The sequence below is a fragment of the Scyliorhinus torazame genome, chromosome 9 (assembly GCF_047496885.1).
Source record: "Scyliorhinus torazame isolate Kashiwa2021f chromosome 9, sScyTor2.1, whole genome shotgun sequence".
NCBI classification, from domain to species: Eukaryota; Metazoa; Chordata; class Chondrichthyes; order Carcharhiniformes; family Scyliorhinidae; genus Scyliorhinus; species Scyliorhinus torazame.
The window spans coordinates 150,399,224-150,415,409 of NC_092715.1; the positions used below are offsets into that span (position 1 = coordinate 150,399,224).

The 16,186-nt window shown below is 43.8% G+C and overlaps 1 protein-coding gene across 1 annotated transcript in view; it reads right to left on the reverse strand.

Moving 5' to 3' along the window:
• LOC140429525 (guanine nucleotide-binding protein subunit alpha-14) overlaps positions 1-16,186 on the reverse strand; it is a 267,729-nt gene that overhangs the window by 19,189 nt on the left and 232,354 nt on the right. The window contains exons 4-5 of the mRNA XM_072516630.1: positions 4,974-5,102; positions 3,366-3,495 (exon numbers count right to left, since the gene is read on the reverse strand). Of these exons, the coding sequence (XP_072372731.1) occupies positions 3,366-3,495; positions 4,974-5,102 (259 nt within the window). The remainder of the gene's footprint in view (positions 1-3,365; positions 3,496-4,973; positions 5,103-16,186) is intronic.

The window sequence follows — 16,186 nt, forward strand, 5'->3', positions numbered from 1 at the left end:
CTGCCTGTTCTCCCCGTGTCTGCGTGGGTTTCCCCCGGGTGCTCCGGTTTCCTCCCACAAGTCCCAAAAGACGTGCTGTTAGGTAATTTGGACATTGGGAATTCTCCCCCCATGTTCCCGAACAAGCGCCGTAGTTTGGCGATTAGGGGATTTTGACAGTAACTTAATTGCAGTGTTAATGTAAGTGTGACAATAAAGATTATTATTGTAACATCTGTCATAGGAAAAATGTTAGAACTAAAAATATGTAAAAGCAGGGCAATTGGAAAAATGCAAGGCAATCAGGTAGAGTCAACATGGTTTTATGAAAGGGAAATCATTTTTAACCAATTTATTGGAGTTCTTTGAAAGAGTCACGTGCTGTGGATAAAGGGGGACCAATGGATGTACTGTACTTCGATTTACTGAACGCATTTGATAAGATGCCACATCAAAGGTTATTGGGGAAAATAATAGCTCATGGCATAGGAGGTATCATACTGGCATGGTTTCAAGATTGCCTAGCTAACGGTAAAAAAAGTTGACATAAATAGTTATTTTCCTGGTTGGCAGGGTGTGTTGTTGGTGTGCCACAGGGATCTGTACGGGGGACAAAACTCTATTTATAGAAATTACTTGGATGAAGGGACTGTGGTATGGTTGTTAAATTTACTGACGACACAAAGAAAGGTAGGAAAATAAATTCCGAAAAGGGAATAAGGAGGCTACAAATGGACACAGATAGGTTAAGTGACTCGGCAAAAATCTGGCAAATGGAGTATAATGTGGGCAAATGTGAAATTGTCCATTATTGCAGGAAGAATAGAAAATCTTATTGTCCAAATGGTGAGAGATTGCAGGCTCTGAGGTTGAGAAGTATCTGGGTGTCCTAGTACATGAATCACACAGGGACAGCAAGTAATTAGGAAAGCTAATGCGAGGGAATTGATTACAAATGTAGGGAGATTATACTTCAGTTGCACTGGACTTTGGTGAAACAACATTTGGAGTATTGTGCACAGTATTGGTCTTCTTATTTAACGAAAGGTGTAAATGCGTTGGAAGGAGTTCAGAGAAGATTTACTAGACTAATACCAGGAATAGGGGGGTTGTCTTAAGAGGAAAGGTTAAACAGGTTGTTACACCCATTGGAGCTTAGAAAACGAAGAGGTGACGAGATCGAAACCTTTAAGACCCTGAGGGGTATTGACAGGGTGGATGTGGAGGATATTTCCCCTTGTTGATGATCTAGAACTAGGGGTCACTATTTAAATCTAAGGGGTCAAGTCAGAGATGAGGAGAACTTCTTTCTCTTAGAGGGTTATGTTTCTGGAACTTTTTTCCTCAAAAGGCAGTGGAAGCAGAGTCTTGAATATTTTGAAGGCAGAGCTAGATAGATTCTTGATTAACAAGGGGGTGAAAGGTTATTAGAGGTTGGCAGGAATGTAGGGTTGAGGTTGTAATTAGATCAACCATGACCTTATTGAAGTGCAGAGCAGGTTTTACTGGCCTATGCCTGCTCCTAATTCATTATGTTCCTATGTTCATGGGTTGGGCTGGGGAGTGAAGGGTGGCGGGGGGCCAAAGGGCAACGGGGGGCCGAAGGGCGGCGGGGGGGGGGCCGAAGGGCGGCGGGGGGCCGAAGGGCCTAATATTTAAGACAAGTCTCAGATGACTGAGGCTGGCCTTGTAAACAGCCTCTGCGGCCGTGTCCAATCTGCAACAAGGAGCAGCGGGCATATCTCCATCCGGTACCCACCCCGCAGGGTAAGTATGGCAAGTCCAGAAATCTTCGGAGTTTCACTGTCTGACTCGGGAGCGAAAATCCAGGCCTGTGTATGCACTATTATAGTGAAACTGAATCAGAATTTACAACTTTTGCATTGGAAGTTGAACAAATTGGTCACCCGCATCATAGATTTAAAAAATAGTCAACTTTAATTTAAATTTCCATTACGTTGCTTCAATTATATGTAGCATATCCCAAACTGCCGAGGATTGCTGGGTGCTCCATTTAATCTATTTGGTATTATTTTCATTGTCAATTGTGTGTTTCATTTGAGTTTTCAGGTCAGCAGTTGAAGAATTAATTTTAAGATAACAACCATTAAATGATGTTCTTTGGAATTACTTTTTGCGCAAACTATAAAAGAGCTGATCAATTTACACCAATTAGCAAAACTCAACTCTAGGCATTTTATGGGTTTTTACTTTTGCATGGAAGAACACAAAGTTGCTGTTCAATCTCCGGTTCTTCGATTGAAAATGAAGTTGCTGGCTATGTCTTTTACTCAGATCATGTTGAAGAATTAGCTTCTTTCAGAACACCAGCCTCATTCAAAAGTAAGAGTTTGATTTAGCAAATCACAGAATCCCTACGGTGCAGAAGGAGGACGTTCAGCCCATCGAGTCTGCACTGATCCTCTGAACGAGTAACTTACCTTTGTCCATTCCACCACCCTGTAACCCCGTCTAACCTACACATTATTTGGACTCTAAGGGACAATTTAGCATGGGCAATCCACCTAACCTGCACATCTTTGGACTGTGGGATGAAACCGGAGCACCCGGAGGAAACCAACGCAGACACAGGGAGAAAGTGCAAATTCCGCACAGTCACTCAAGGCCGGAATTCAACCCGGGTCTCTGGCGCTGTGAGGGAGCAGTGCTAACCACTGTGCCATCATGCCCCCCCCCCCCCCCAACAGCTAAATTATAAAGTTCATATGATGCTGCTACCACAACATCAGTGCCATCATTTTAAGACTAAATTACAACGACATGGAAGTGGTTATAAGTTCAGGAAAATGGTATTCCTCATTCATTTCCATTGGGAACAAAACAGTGATAAATGCCTTCTAACTGTTTCTGACAAGGACAATGGCACAAAAGGTTCCAGAAAAAGGGGACTGGCAGAATAAATAGCACAAGTCACTAATTTCATAACTTCCATTATAATGTTCGCCTTTTGCCGTGGGCAGCATGGTAGCATAGTGGTTAGCACAATTGCTTCACAGCTCCAGGGTCCCAGGTTCGATTCCCGGCGTGGGTCACTGTCTGTGCGGAGTCTGCACGTTCTTCCCGTGTGTGCGTGGATCTCCTCCGGGTGCTCCGGTCTCCTCCCACAGTCCAAAGATGTGCAGGTTAGGTGGATTGGCCTTGCTGGATTGCCCTTAGTGTTGGGTGGGGTTACTGGGTTATGGGGATAGGGTGGAGGTGTGGGCTTGGGTAGGGTGCTCTTTCCAAGAGCCGGTGCAAACTCGATGGGCCGAATGGCCTCCTTCTGCACTGTAAATTCTATGTTTCTATGTTTAAGGGTTCCTACCGCTAAAGAAAAATCTGGGTATTAAGATAATCTTATTATACTATTGCTGATAAACTATTACCTCATTATCACATTCAGCCAGAACTTGATCATATTCACTTAGTGCAACTAGGAAAATGATTGAGGTGACATTCTCAAAACAATGAATCCACTTTCTTCGTTCAGACCTCTGACCTCCAACATCTACCATCCTACAAAGTAAAAGGAAAAAATGTATCAAAATTTGAAAAACATTTTTCAAATAACATTAAAATTGATAGTATTATCTATGTAAGTATTATCTATGTAAAACAGAAATAGAATTTTACAGGAGTTGACGTTTGATAACACAATGCAGCCAGTGAGACATTGGGGATTTCTATGTTATTTATTATTTTTGACAGTGCCAATCATGAAATGTATTATTCATAATTCTTAATATGATCAACAGAATCATCCTCAATAACACCAATTACAATCAGTTTTTAAAATTAAACATTGCATCCAGTGCCACGTGGAACATAAGCTTTACTAGCATTCCAGAGAAAAATAATCTAATTTCTGCAGGCTTTTTCCTCCCCAACATGAACAGGCTGCTTGATTACTGATCGAAATGGATCAATAAATGTAGAAATCTGAAGCATTTACAACTTCTGTCAGACACATCGTAAGAGTATTTGTGAGAAACAAAACACAACTTGCAACTATTTGCAGCTGGTGCCCTCATGCTGGGGCACTCGACAGCTGGGTATCCTACTTCATGGGCACTGACTGACTGGCAAGGTTTTTCAAAGATTTTCTTCAAGTCAAAGTACTTTTCAAAGAGCGACTTGAGAATATAAATAATTTATAATGAAACTAGAGATTTGAAAAGTCACTCTCAATATGCATTATTGATTCAATCATGTCCAACTAAGCCTCCACACAAAATTAAACCAGGACCCTTCTTGAGGAAACAAGAAACTGAATTTATAATGTCCAGGCAGGAAAATGCACTAAGGCCTTAAAAAAAAAGCAAGCTACATTGGTAACATTGGTGGCGTGGAAGCACAGTCGTTAGCACTGTTGCTTCACAGCTCCAGGATCCCAGGTTCGATTCCGGCTTGGGTCACTGTCTGTGTGGAGTCTGCACGTTCTCACTGTGTCTGCGTAGATTTCCTCTGGGTGCTCCGGTTTCCTCCCACATGTCCCGAAAGACGTGCTTGTTAGGTGAATTGGACACCCTGAATTCTCCCTCAGCATACCCGAGCAGGCACCGGAATGTGGTGACGAGGGGCTTTTCATAGTAACTTCTTGCAGTGTTAATGTAAGCCTACCTGTGACACTAATAAAGACTATTAAGTACGGTAGTCAAATTAGTGTTACACAGTATATATATTTCCTGAATGAGTGATGCAAAAAAGTCTCAGTTTTTGTACAGAATATGCTATAGAATATTCCCCTCTACATGATATAAAAGCAAAATCCTGCAGATGCTGGAAAACAGGAATAGAAACAGAAAGTGCTGGAACAACTCAGCAGGTCCAGCAGCATCTGTGGAGAGAAAAACAGTTAACATTTTGAGTCCGTATGATTCCAGCATTCTGTTTTTATCCTCTAGACATGATGTATCTTTGTTTGACCTAAACTGGCATTATACTCTTCACATTAAGGAAAAAAAACCTTATGATCATTTTAACTATTCAGTTACCTGAAGATGATGTTCTCCAAATCAAAAGGATATTCAATGATTCCAGTTGTTGGTACTCTGACTCGCAGTATATCTTGCTGTGTTGGTATATACATTGGTGAACTAATGCGGTCGATATCACTAAGGTAGCTGCAAAATGCAAACAGATTGATGACAGCAAATTACAAAAACTTCCTAACAATTCTATGCATCAGAGAATCTGAACTTGAAAAACTTTGCTGCTATAGACTTATATTTGAGGCTGACACCATTGCATCTTTAGTGGGAAAAGTCACTAAATATTAGAATAAGGGGGAGTCTATGCAAGTCTGAGGAGAGAGGTCAGTGTGATTAGCTTTGGATTGTTCTACTGGCCCGGATGCGGTGACGCAAAGGAAGCTACTGGCTAAACCGTATTTGGACCTGCAGAGAGCAGTCGAAATCGGCAAAGCCCACAAAAGATACTCATGAAGGCCCCGCCTTCTCAACCTTGTCCCTCGCCTGGAGGTGTGGTGATCTTCATGTTAAATCACAGCCGGTCAGCTCTCCCTCTCAGAGGGAAAAGCAGCCTATGGTCACCGGGGTCTATGGCGATTTTACCTTATCTACACCACGAAAGTGCAAAACAAGGAGTGCAGGAGTTGCAGGGTATGGAGGTCCTCATCTTGGGATGCCCAACTACAAGCCGCGCACAGTTTCCAAGACCCGAAGAGGCTGGCCCCCGACCTTGGGGACACTCCAGCCAGGAGCCAGATAATCGTCAGGCGCAGGAGGAGGAAGAGGAAACCATTGCAGGGGGTTCTCTGGGTATGAAATAATTAAAATCATGAAGACTTTAAATAGGGTGACTAAGTAAATAATGTGCTTTTAAAACAAAACAAAGGCAGTAGTGAATCATTTATTTCAGTTTACCATCAGTCCCTCTCTTACATTTAGGCCCATTCCTCTTGCCAGTTGGCTGTTAAATGGCAATCAGGTGAGCCCAGGCAAATGGAGGTGGGCTCACCCCCAGGATTTTATGCATCGGGGTGAATCCACTTCCCCAATGTAAATTCCAGCCCCATCATTACATGCAGTCGCAGTTAGGAAAAATGTACTATTATCATTCGACTACTGAAATGGAAAGTCTATGAAAATTGTAGTAAGTAATTAAACTCCTCGAACAGCTTTTGGCATTAAGGGCTTCTTAAAATGGCACATGCACCTTCCTTGTAAAAGCAATCTTCTGTATGATGCACAGTTTTGGTTAAATTGTGACAGTCCCATTGCAGTTGTGCCTTGGCCCAGATTTATATAGCCGGTAGGGACCTTTGGGGTGATTCATAATCAATCGTTTGGCAGTTATTTTGTACTGCATGGAGTTTATGTGTCCTTCATTTTATGTGGCATTATATCCCGGAATTGTTTTTCACCCAAGAAGCAAACTTTAATTAGTTTAGTTTCAAATATATGTTAAATTTAAAAAATAAATGAGATTAATTCCAATGTTACGGCTAAGTACAACAGAAAGAACTTGTATGATTTATACTTAAGGTAAAATTCTGACGACATAAAACACTCAATTTATACTCGACTCAAAACACTGTTCTGGAAAAGAAAACCTTACTGACCTGAAACACTGGCTGGAATTCTCCAGTCGGCGCGATTCTCTTTTCCCGCTGACAGCGCGCCCCCGTCCCCAAGTTTCACGGCGGAAGGGATGGCTTCAATGGGAAATCCACCGCCAGCTAACGACGCGCCACTGAGAAACATGCGTCAGGGGGCCTGGAGAATCCCGCCCATTATCTCTACTGCTCTCTCCACAAATGCTACCTTACCAGCTGCATATTTCCAACTTCTCTAGTTTGATCCTTTTTTCCTCATCCTGCTCTGAATTTGTGCCAGAAATAAACCAGAAATGCTAGAGAGAGTGATACAAGAGCAGTGATATAGGAGATTAAAAACTGGTAAAGCAGCTGGAATCACTGATATACCTGCAGATTATAAACATGGGAAAGGACATAACACCAGTGCTTACTAATTGTGCAAAGATGTTTACTTATCAGGAGGAAGGCCAGAGGACTTCATGCGAAACAATATCACAAGAAGAGGAATGCTTGCCAATGTCCTGCTTTTTGGACATTCAATAGATTGTCCAAGCATCCAAGGTTGTGTTGAGAATTGTAAGAGAGAGTGTGGATGGGAAGGCACAGAACAAAGCCAGAGATGACCAGTATGGATCCCAGGGAGGAAGGGGGGCAAGAGAAGAAATTAGCATTGTAATATGAATGAGTGAAGACAGTTGAGAGTTTGAATAGGAAGTATATGTTGTCTTGTAGATTTTGAAGAAGTATTCAATCTGTAAAGGTCCTTCCTGTTGAATCCCTATTTCCCCTTTATTTTTGCTGTTATCGTATTTGATTCATGGATGCTTAATGGACATGTATCTTTTAAGTCAAGCAGCAGAGAGAATAAGAAATTCAAACGTTGCAACATAGTATATGGTGCTAGTTTACGAACAGGAGAACTCAGACTTTGCGACACACAAGAGATGGGGTGGGACTCGGTTCTATTGGTTGGCGGCCAAAAGTCTGTATTTTGCATGGTAACCGGTAGTGATTGGACCCTGCCGGAGTGGGATCATTTTCAGAGACCCAAGGAAAGCAGAGTTGGGTCCTAGATGCTCAAGGAGCTGCGAGTGCCCGCTCTCTCTCTCTCTCCAGAAATGCTGTGAGCTGCTGCATATTTAATTATAGTTATCGTTATTAATAAACTCAATTGTGTTTAGATCTACAAACCTGGTGACTGTAGATATTGGACAGCTAAGGACCAAAGACTTTGGGTATTTTTCTAAAAATTATTGGTTAATTCAATTGTGTTGCGACTCCAGGTCAAAATGGGTGCTAGAATTAACCGTGCCCTAGTCCAGGGGGTGGTAACAGATCAGGTTGACTGGATTAAGCTCTTGGCAGAGCTGAAAGACATTGGAATAGACTGGAGAGCTAGAGGACTCACTACAAATGTATACATGGTACAAACAGCAACAGAGAGAGTTGCCATTGGGGAGTCAGACCATGTATAATTGGACACGTTGTTTGACAGGATGTTGCTGTTTAGCACCAGTCCTCTTCAATATGCAGAAGCAACGATCAAAGAAGCGTTTGAAGACACAGAACCTGGTTTAAGATTGGAAGGGCGGGGTGAACAATTATAGCATCTGAAAATCTAACTGATGACAAAGCACTTGTAGCAAATGCAAAAGACGACAGATGTGAACTTTGGCATGAAAGTGAACATAGGCATCACTTTGGTTTTGCCTATTCAAAAATATGAGGAAATTTTCATATATTCGTAGAAGGAAAATAATTAGGAATCGTGTGAGAATTCAAGTCTTTAGAAAGCTTAATATCTACAGGTGGAAGGTATAAAAATAAATACGGGCAAAATTAGCAATGGGAAAAACAGTACTTGGGAAGAAGCAACTGCTGTTAACCAGAAAGCTGAATAAACTCAAGAAGTCACTTTCAAAGAGAGGTTGCTTTGGAGTGTTGTTTTGATCGGATGAGAGATTTGGTTGGACGCTTATTGAGAGAGGTGACCAACTTGCTTAGTCGCTTTGAAATGTGGGGTTGGAGAAAAATGGAAAAGCACAACTGGACAGAAAAGCAACAAATGATGAAGTGCCGAGGAGTTGGTAAAAAAAAATGACATTGAATGTAATTAGCAAAAGGCAGACAGATTAGACAGAATACATTTTAGAAGGAAACAGATAAGTAAGAGATGTTATAGAAGGAAAATTTCAAGGAAGAAAAGGAAGAGAATATCTATTCTGGATGGCTTGAAAATTGGAGTAAGTCCTTGGAAAATCAAAAGACTGGCCCAGGAAGGAGAGGCATGGAGAAAACGATCAGCCGAGGACCTGCCTTAGAGCAGAGCACACATGAAGATGATAGTGATAGAATTAACCTCTTCGAGACCATTGTAAACCTTTCAGATATCTGTCTTTCCAAACTGAAGGCCAAATGTTCCATCAGCCTTTCCTCTTAACTCAGACCTTTAAAGCTAGAAGTAGCCCTTGTGATTTTTGTCCACCTCCAAAGATTGAATGTTTCCCTTGTAGCTCAGCAATCAGAACTGGAAGGCATGCTCAAGGTGTGATTCGACCAAAACACTGCAACACTGGCAACCACCTCTGATATTTTTCTCCTCCAACATTAAATTAGCTTTGTTTTATTGCTTCTCTGTAAGTGATTGCTTAGATACATTGAACATTAAATCTACTAAGCATCCTACATTGCTCCCAATTTCTATTCTTAGCAATTTAAACTCCCACACAGCCAACAATATCATTCACTGATTTCCCTTCCTTTTGCGAGAGGCATTTCCCAACTAACATCCTAAATTAAACAGCCACCACTGATGAAATTTCCAAATCATGCTATTCACCACTTTTTCCTCCCATCCCCAACACTGCCACAACGCCACTATTGCCCCCCACCTATACCCAGACTGCGGTGGAGGAGAAAAGACATGATATGGGTAGAAAAGGAGGAGGAGTGAGGAGCAGGGGAGGAGGAGTGGGGGGCAGGGGAAGAGGTGTGGGGGCTGGGGAAGAGGAGTAAGGAGCAGAGGAAGGAGCAGGAGAGAGGGGAAGAAGTGAGGAAACAATGGAGTGGGAAAATAGAGGAGAGGCAAGGAAGTGTGAAGAGGGGTGAGACAGGAGGGGAAAATAAAATGGTAGTTCTCCTATCTCTACTCTTTTGAACATCAACAGTTTTGCCTCATCTTCTGCCCTCTCTCCCCCGAACTGGCAACTTCTCCACTCCTCCAATTATCACTTCTTTGTGTGGCATTTTACATTGGTTAGATCGAATTGGAGCTGCGATTGCCCCATATAGTTACACCTTTTATTCAACTTATTCTTGGGTTTGAGCAGCCTCTTCCACTTTCAAAGAAATATTAAGAACAGGGGTAGGCCACTCAGCTGTATGACATTTAGTTTACCTCATAGCTGATTTGTACTTCAGCTCCATATCCCTTGATGAAAAAAAACTTTACATTACAAAATCTAAAAGTTCCAATTATCCTAGCATCCACAACACCTCGTTCCTAATTCTCATCACCATTTATATCAAAATAACCTTCTTGATTGCCTTTCTAAATGTTCCCTTTTGCAATTTTGACAATCTTGCATTGAGTTTCAATCCAGCTCATGGATAAAAAGCGGCACTAACCCCAAATATGCTACATCATGGATTCCTCTTGGATTATTCCTCTAATAACCATTGGTTCAGGTTTTCCAGTCTTCAGATCAGAGACTGGATTTATGACCCAAGATCCACAAAATCTTGACGTGCTGACCTCCATGGGAATTGCCTCAAAGTTTGAACACCCAGGACCCTCCGCAAAAGTCTCTGACTGATTTAGAGTTGGAGACTTCGGACAGTTATTCTGATGGACTTAACTGAATAGCTTTGCGAGAAATGCTAGGCAGAAAAATCCTAGTCGAGATAACTACAGAACTGACACTTCACTCAAATGTACTGGCCTCCCCCAGCAACACCCTGACCCTGCAAGAAGTATTACAGGTAAGGCAGATGAACTTAGAGCTTGGATTAGTACTTGGAACTATGATGTTGTTGCCATTACAGAGACCTGGTTGAGGGAAGGGCAGGATTGGCAGCTAAACGTTCCAGGATTTAGATGTTTCAGGCGGGATAGAGGGGGATGTAAAAGGGGAGGCGGAGTTGCGCTACTGGTTCGGGAGAATATCACAGCTGTACTGCGAGAGGACACCTCAGAGGGCAGTGAGGCTATATGGGTAGAGATCAGGAATAAGAAGGGCGCAGTCACAATGTTGGGGGTTTACTACAGGCCTCCCAACAGCCAGTGGGAGATAGAGGAGCAGATAGATAGACAGATTTTGGAAAAGAGTAAAAACAACAGGGTTGTGGTGATGGGAGACGTCAACTTCCCCAATATTGACTGGGACTCACTTAATGCCAGGGGCTTAGACGGGGCGGAGTTTGTAAGGAGGATCCAGGAGGGCTTCTTAAAACAATATGTAGACAGTCCAACTAGGGAAGGGGCGGTACTGGACCTGGTATTGGGGAATGAGCCCGGCCAGGTGGTAGATGTTTCAGTGGGGGAGCATTTCGGTAACAGTGACCACAATTCAGTAAGTTTTAAAGTACTGGTGGACAAGGATAAGAGTGGTCCTAGGATGAATGTGCTAAATTGGGGGAAGGCTAATTATAACAATATTAGGCGGGAACTGAAGAACATAGATTGGGGGCGGATGTTTGAGGGCAAATCAACATCTGACATGTGGGAGGCTTTCAAGTGGCAGTTGAAAGGAATTCAGGACCGGCATGTTCCTGTGAGGAAGAAGGATAAATACGGCAATTTTCAGGAACCTTGGATGACGAGAGATATTGTAGGCCTCGTCAAAAAGAAAAAGGAGGCATTTGTCAGGGCTAAAAGGCTGGGAACAGACGAAGCCTGCGTGGAATACAAGGAAAGAAGGAAGGAACTTAAGCAAGGAGTCAGGAGGGCTAGAAGGGGTCACGAAAAGTCACTGGCAAATAGGGTTAAGGAAAATCCCAAGGCTTTTTACACGTACATAAAAAGCAAGAGGGTAGCCAGGGAAAGGGTTGGCCCACTGAAGGATAGGCAAGGGAATCTATGTGTGGAGCCAGAGGAAATGGGCGAGGTACTAAATGAATACTTTGCATCAGTATTCACCAAAGAGAAGAAATTGGTAGATGTTGAGTCTGGAGAAGGGTGTGTAGATAGCCTGGGTCACATTGAGATCCAAAAAGACGAGGTGTTGGGTGCCTTAAAAAATATTAAGGTAGATAAGTCCCTAGGGCCTGATGGGATCTACCCTAGAATACTGAAGGAGGCTGGAGAGGAAATTGCTGAGGCCTTGACAGAAATCTTTGGATCCTCGCTGTCTTCAGGGGATGTCCCGGAGGACTGGAGAATAGCCAATGTTGTTCCTCTGTTTAAGAAGGGTAGCAAGGATAATCCCGGGAACTACAGGCCGGTGAGCCTTACTTCAGTGGTAGGGAAATTACTGGAGAGAATTCTTCGAGACAGGATCTACTCCCATTTGGAAGCAAATGGACGTATTAGCGAGAGGCAGCACGGTTTTGTGAAGGGGAGGTCGTGTCTCACTAACTTGATAAGAGTTTTTCGAGGAGGTCACCAAGATGATTGATGCAGGTAGGGCAGTGGATGTTGTCTATATGGACTTCAGTAAGGCCTTTGACAAGGTCCCTCATGGTAGACTAGTACAAAAGGTGAAGTCACACGGGATCAGGGGTGAGCTGGCAAGGTGGATACAGAACTGGCTAGGCCATAGAAGGCAGAGAGTAGCAATGGAAGGATGCTTTTCTCATTGGAGGGCTGTGACCAGTGGTGTTCCTCAGGGATCAGTGCTGGGACCTTTGCTCTTTGTAGTATATATAAATGATTTGGAGGAAAATGTAACTGGTCTGATTAGTAAGTTTGCAGACGACACAAAGGTTGGTGGAATTGCGGATAGCGATGTGGACTGTCGGAGGATACAGCAGGATTTAGATTGTTTGGAGACTTGGGTGGAGAGATGGCAGATGGAGTTTAATCCGGACAAATGTGAGGTAATGCATTTTGGAAGGTCTAATGCAGGTAGGGAATATACAGTGAATGGTAGAACCCTCAAGAGTATTGAAAGTCAAAGAGATCTAGGAGTACAGGTCCACAGCTCATTGAAAGGGGCAACACAGGTGGAGAAGGTAGTCAAGAAGGCATACGGCATGCTTGCCTTCATTGGCCGGGGCATTGAGTATAAGAATTGGCAAGTCATGTTGCAGCTGTATAGAACCTTAGTTAGGCCACACTTGGAGCATAGTGTTCAATTCTGGTCGCCACACTACCAGAAGGATGTGGAGGCTTTAGAGAGGGTGCAGAAGAGATTTACCAGAATGTTGCCTGGTATGGAGGGCATTAGCTATGAGGAGCGGTTGAATAAACTCGGTTTGTTCTCACTGGAACGAAGGAGGTTGAGGGGAGACCTGATAGAGGTATACAAAATTATGAGGGGCATAGGCAGAGTGGATAGTCAGAGGCTTTTCCCCAGGGTAGAGGGATCAATTACTAGGGGGCATAGGTTTAAGGTGAGAGGGACAAGGTTTAGAGTAGATGTACGAGGCAAGTTTTTTTTACACAGAGGGTAGTGGGTGCCTGGAACTCACTACCGGAGGAGGTGGTGGAAGCAGGGACAATAGTGACATTTAAGGGGCATCTTGACAAATACATGAAAAGGATGGGAATAGAGGGATGCGGACAGAGGAAGTGTAGAAGATTGTAGTTTAGTCGGGCAGCATGGTCGGCACGGGCTTGGAGGGCCGAAGGGCCTGTTCCTGTGCTGTACATTTCTTTGTTCTTTGTTCACCCCTGGCTACCGGCAGCTAACAACCAGACCAGACTACCTCCTTCCCAACCCAACCATGCATCTTGACCCGACAGCCAACCTACCCCTTCACCCACCCAAGTAAACATGCATTCAGAAAGGGAAGATCAACCTCAAGACTTGTGTGAATCCACTTGGGACTCTGCAAATAAATTGATTACCACCAACAGTTCCACAGGGAAGTCCACAAATCTCAAAATTCTTACTGGTTTTGTTCCAGTTATGTACTATACCACATGTCATTTCTAAAGATAATTCATTAGCAGAAGCATTGCATTCATGAACTATTAAAAGGAGAAAATGATGGTGAATCATTCGCATTCTCATGACTTGGAAACAAAGCAAAAGGATTTAGTTTATATAAAGTGTAATTAACATTTGATGGCAACCTGACAATGCATAAATTTGGAACTTTCATTGGAGAGTTTTAAAATCAGCCAGACCCTCACATTAGGCTGATCATAACAGCACAGAAAGGAATGAAAACAGCAACACAGTTGAACCAGCTGAGATATCAGCGAAGGGACGGACCTGCTTAGGTTAATATGGGGACCAGGTCCTGAATATGCTACTCAATTGTGTTCTGGTAACAGAGAAACCCCAAGGAATTCAAAGCAAACAGACACATATATTTGAATATCTACGCCTTCCCACTTCACCTCACGCCTTTGCTTTGCCCAATTCAGGACTTTCTCAACATGAAACCTATGGAAGCAAAATAGAACTGCCCTTGGTGACTCATTTGCTTTCGGCTTTGGCCCGAGTGACCGATGTGCCCTGTCCAGCTCATATCAGAGGGTTCTTCCTCCCTCAACAGCTGTGCCAGCATCTTCGCCAAGTACTCGGTCGGCCTCGAGCCCTCCACCCCCTCAGACAGGCCGACGGTCTGTAGATTTTGCCACCTTGACCTGTTCTCCAGGTTCTCCATCTTGGCACTGAGCCCTTTGTAGCCTCCGCCATCTTCCGCAGCTCCTCAACCATCGAGGTGAATGAGTCACTGTGCTGCGACTGGGCCTCCTCCACCACTTTCAACTTCTCTCTTTGCTCCCGTACCTCGGCTGATGTCTTCGACACTGCCGACTTTACTGGGGCAATCATCTCCTCCAGCCACATCTTCATCGCAGCCATCATCCCCCTCCGCAGAACCTCCATATGCTTGGCGAACTGCCTCTCAAATTCTCCAATAATCACCTCGTTCAGAGTTTCTCACCCAGCGATCCAGCTTCCGCCATCTTTCTTCATGCTGGACCCACCAGCTCACTCGACAACAGATTTTCACTATCCCCTTCTTTCCAGTGCCCTTCTTCTGGGTCTTCGACATCTTCCACCTTCTTTATACCTTCCTGCACCAGCTCATTCAAAAACTGCCCCTGAAACTGGGTATTGAAGTCCAAAACCCAGAGTTTCGACCAGGAACCACCTAACGTGTGACCTTCACCTACATGCTGTCACCGGAAGTACATTGTATATTTATTCATTTACTTTAAATTCCACCAGCTGCTATGGGGAGATTTGAACACAGCTCCTCAGAGCAATAGCCTGGGCCTCTGAATTACAAGTCCAGTAACATTACCATTATGCCACTGTCTGGCATTGGAAGCAATTGGAAGCAAATGGACGTATTAGTGAGAGGCAGCATGGTTTTGTGAAGGGGAGGTCGTGTCTCACTAACTTGATAAGAGTTTTTCGAGGAGGTCACAAAGATGATTGATGCAGGTACGGCAGTGGATGTTGTCTATATGGACTTCAGTAAGGCCTTTGACAAGGTCCCTCATGGTAGACTAGTACAAAAGGTGAAGTCACACGGGATCAGGGGTGAGCTGGCAAGGTGGATACAGAACTGGCTAGGTCATAGAAGGCAGAGAGTAGCAATGGAAGGATGCTTTTCTAATTGGAGGGCTGTGACCAGTGGTGTTCCACAGGGATCAGTGCTGGGACCTTTGCTCTTTGTTGTATATATAAATGATTTGGAGGAAAATGTAACTGGTCTGATTAGTAAGTTTGCAGACGACACAAAGGTTGGTGGAATTGCGGATAGCGATGAGGACTGTCAGAGGATACAGCAGGATTTAGATTGTTTGGAGACTTGGGCGGAGAGATGGCAGATGGAGTTTAATCCGGACAAATGTGAGGTAATGCATTTTGGAAGGTCTAATGCAGGTAGGGAATATACAGTGAATGGTAGAATCCTCAAGAGTATTGAAAGTCAAAGAGATCTAGGAGTACAGGTCCACAGCTCATTGAAAGGGGCAACACAGGTGGAGAAGGTAGTCAAGAAGGCATGTGGCATGCTTGCCTTCATTGGCCGGGGCATTGAGTATAAAAATTGGCAAGTCATGTTGCAGCTGTATAGAACCTTAGTTAGGCCACACTTGGAGTAGAGTGTTCAATTCTGGTCGCCACACTACCAGAAGGATGTGGAGGCTTTAGAGAGGGTGCAGAAGAGATTTACCAGAATGTTGCCTGGTATGGAGGGCATTAGCTATGAGGAGTGGTTGAATAAACTCGGTTTGTTCTCAATGGAACGAAGGAGGTTGAGGGGAGACCTGATAGAGGTCTACAAAATTATGAGGGGCATAGACAGAGTGGGTAGTCAGAGGCTTTTCCCCAAGGTAGAGGGGTCAATTGCTAGGGGGCATAGGTTTAAAGTGAGAGTGGCAAGGTTTAGAGTAGATGTACGAGGCAAGTTTTTTTACGCAGAGGGTAGTGGGTGCCTGGAACTCACTACCGGAGGAGGTGGTGGAAGCGGGGACGATAGTGACATTTAAGGGGCATCTTGACAAATACATGAATAGGATGG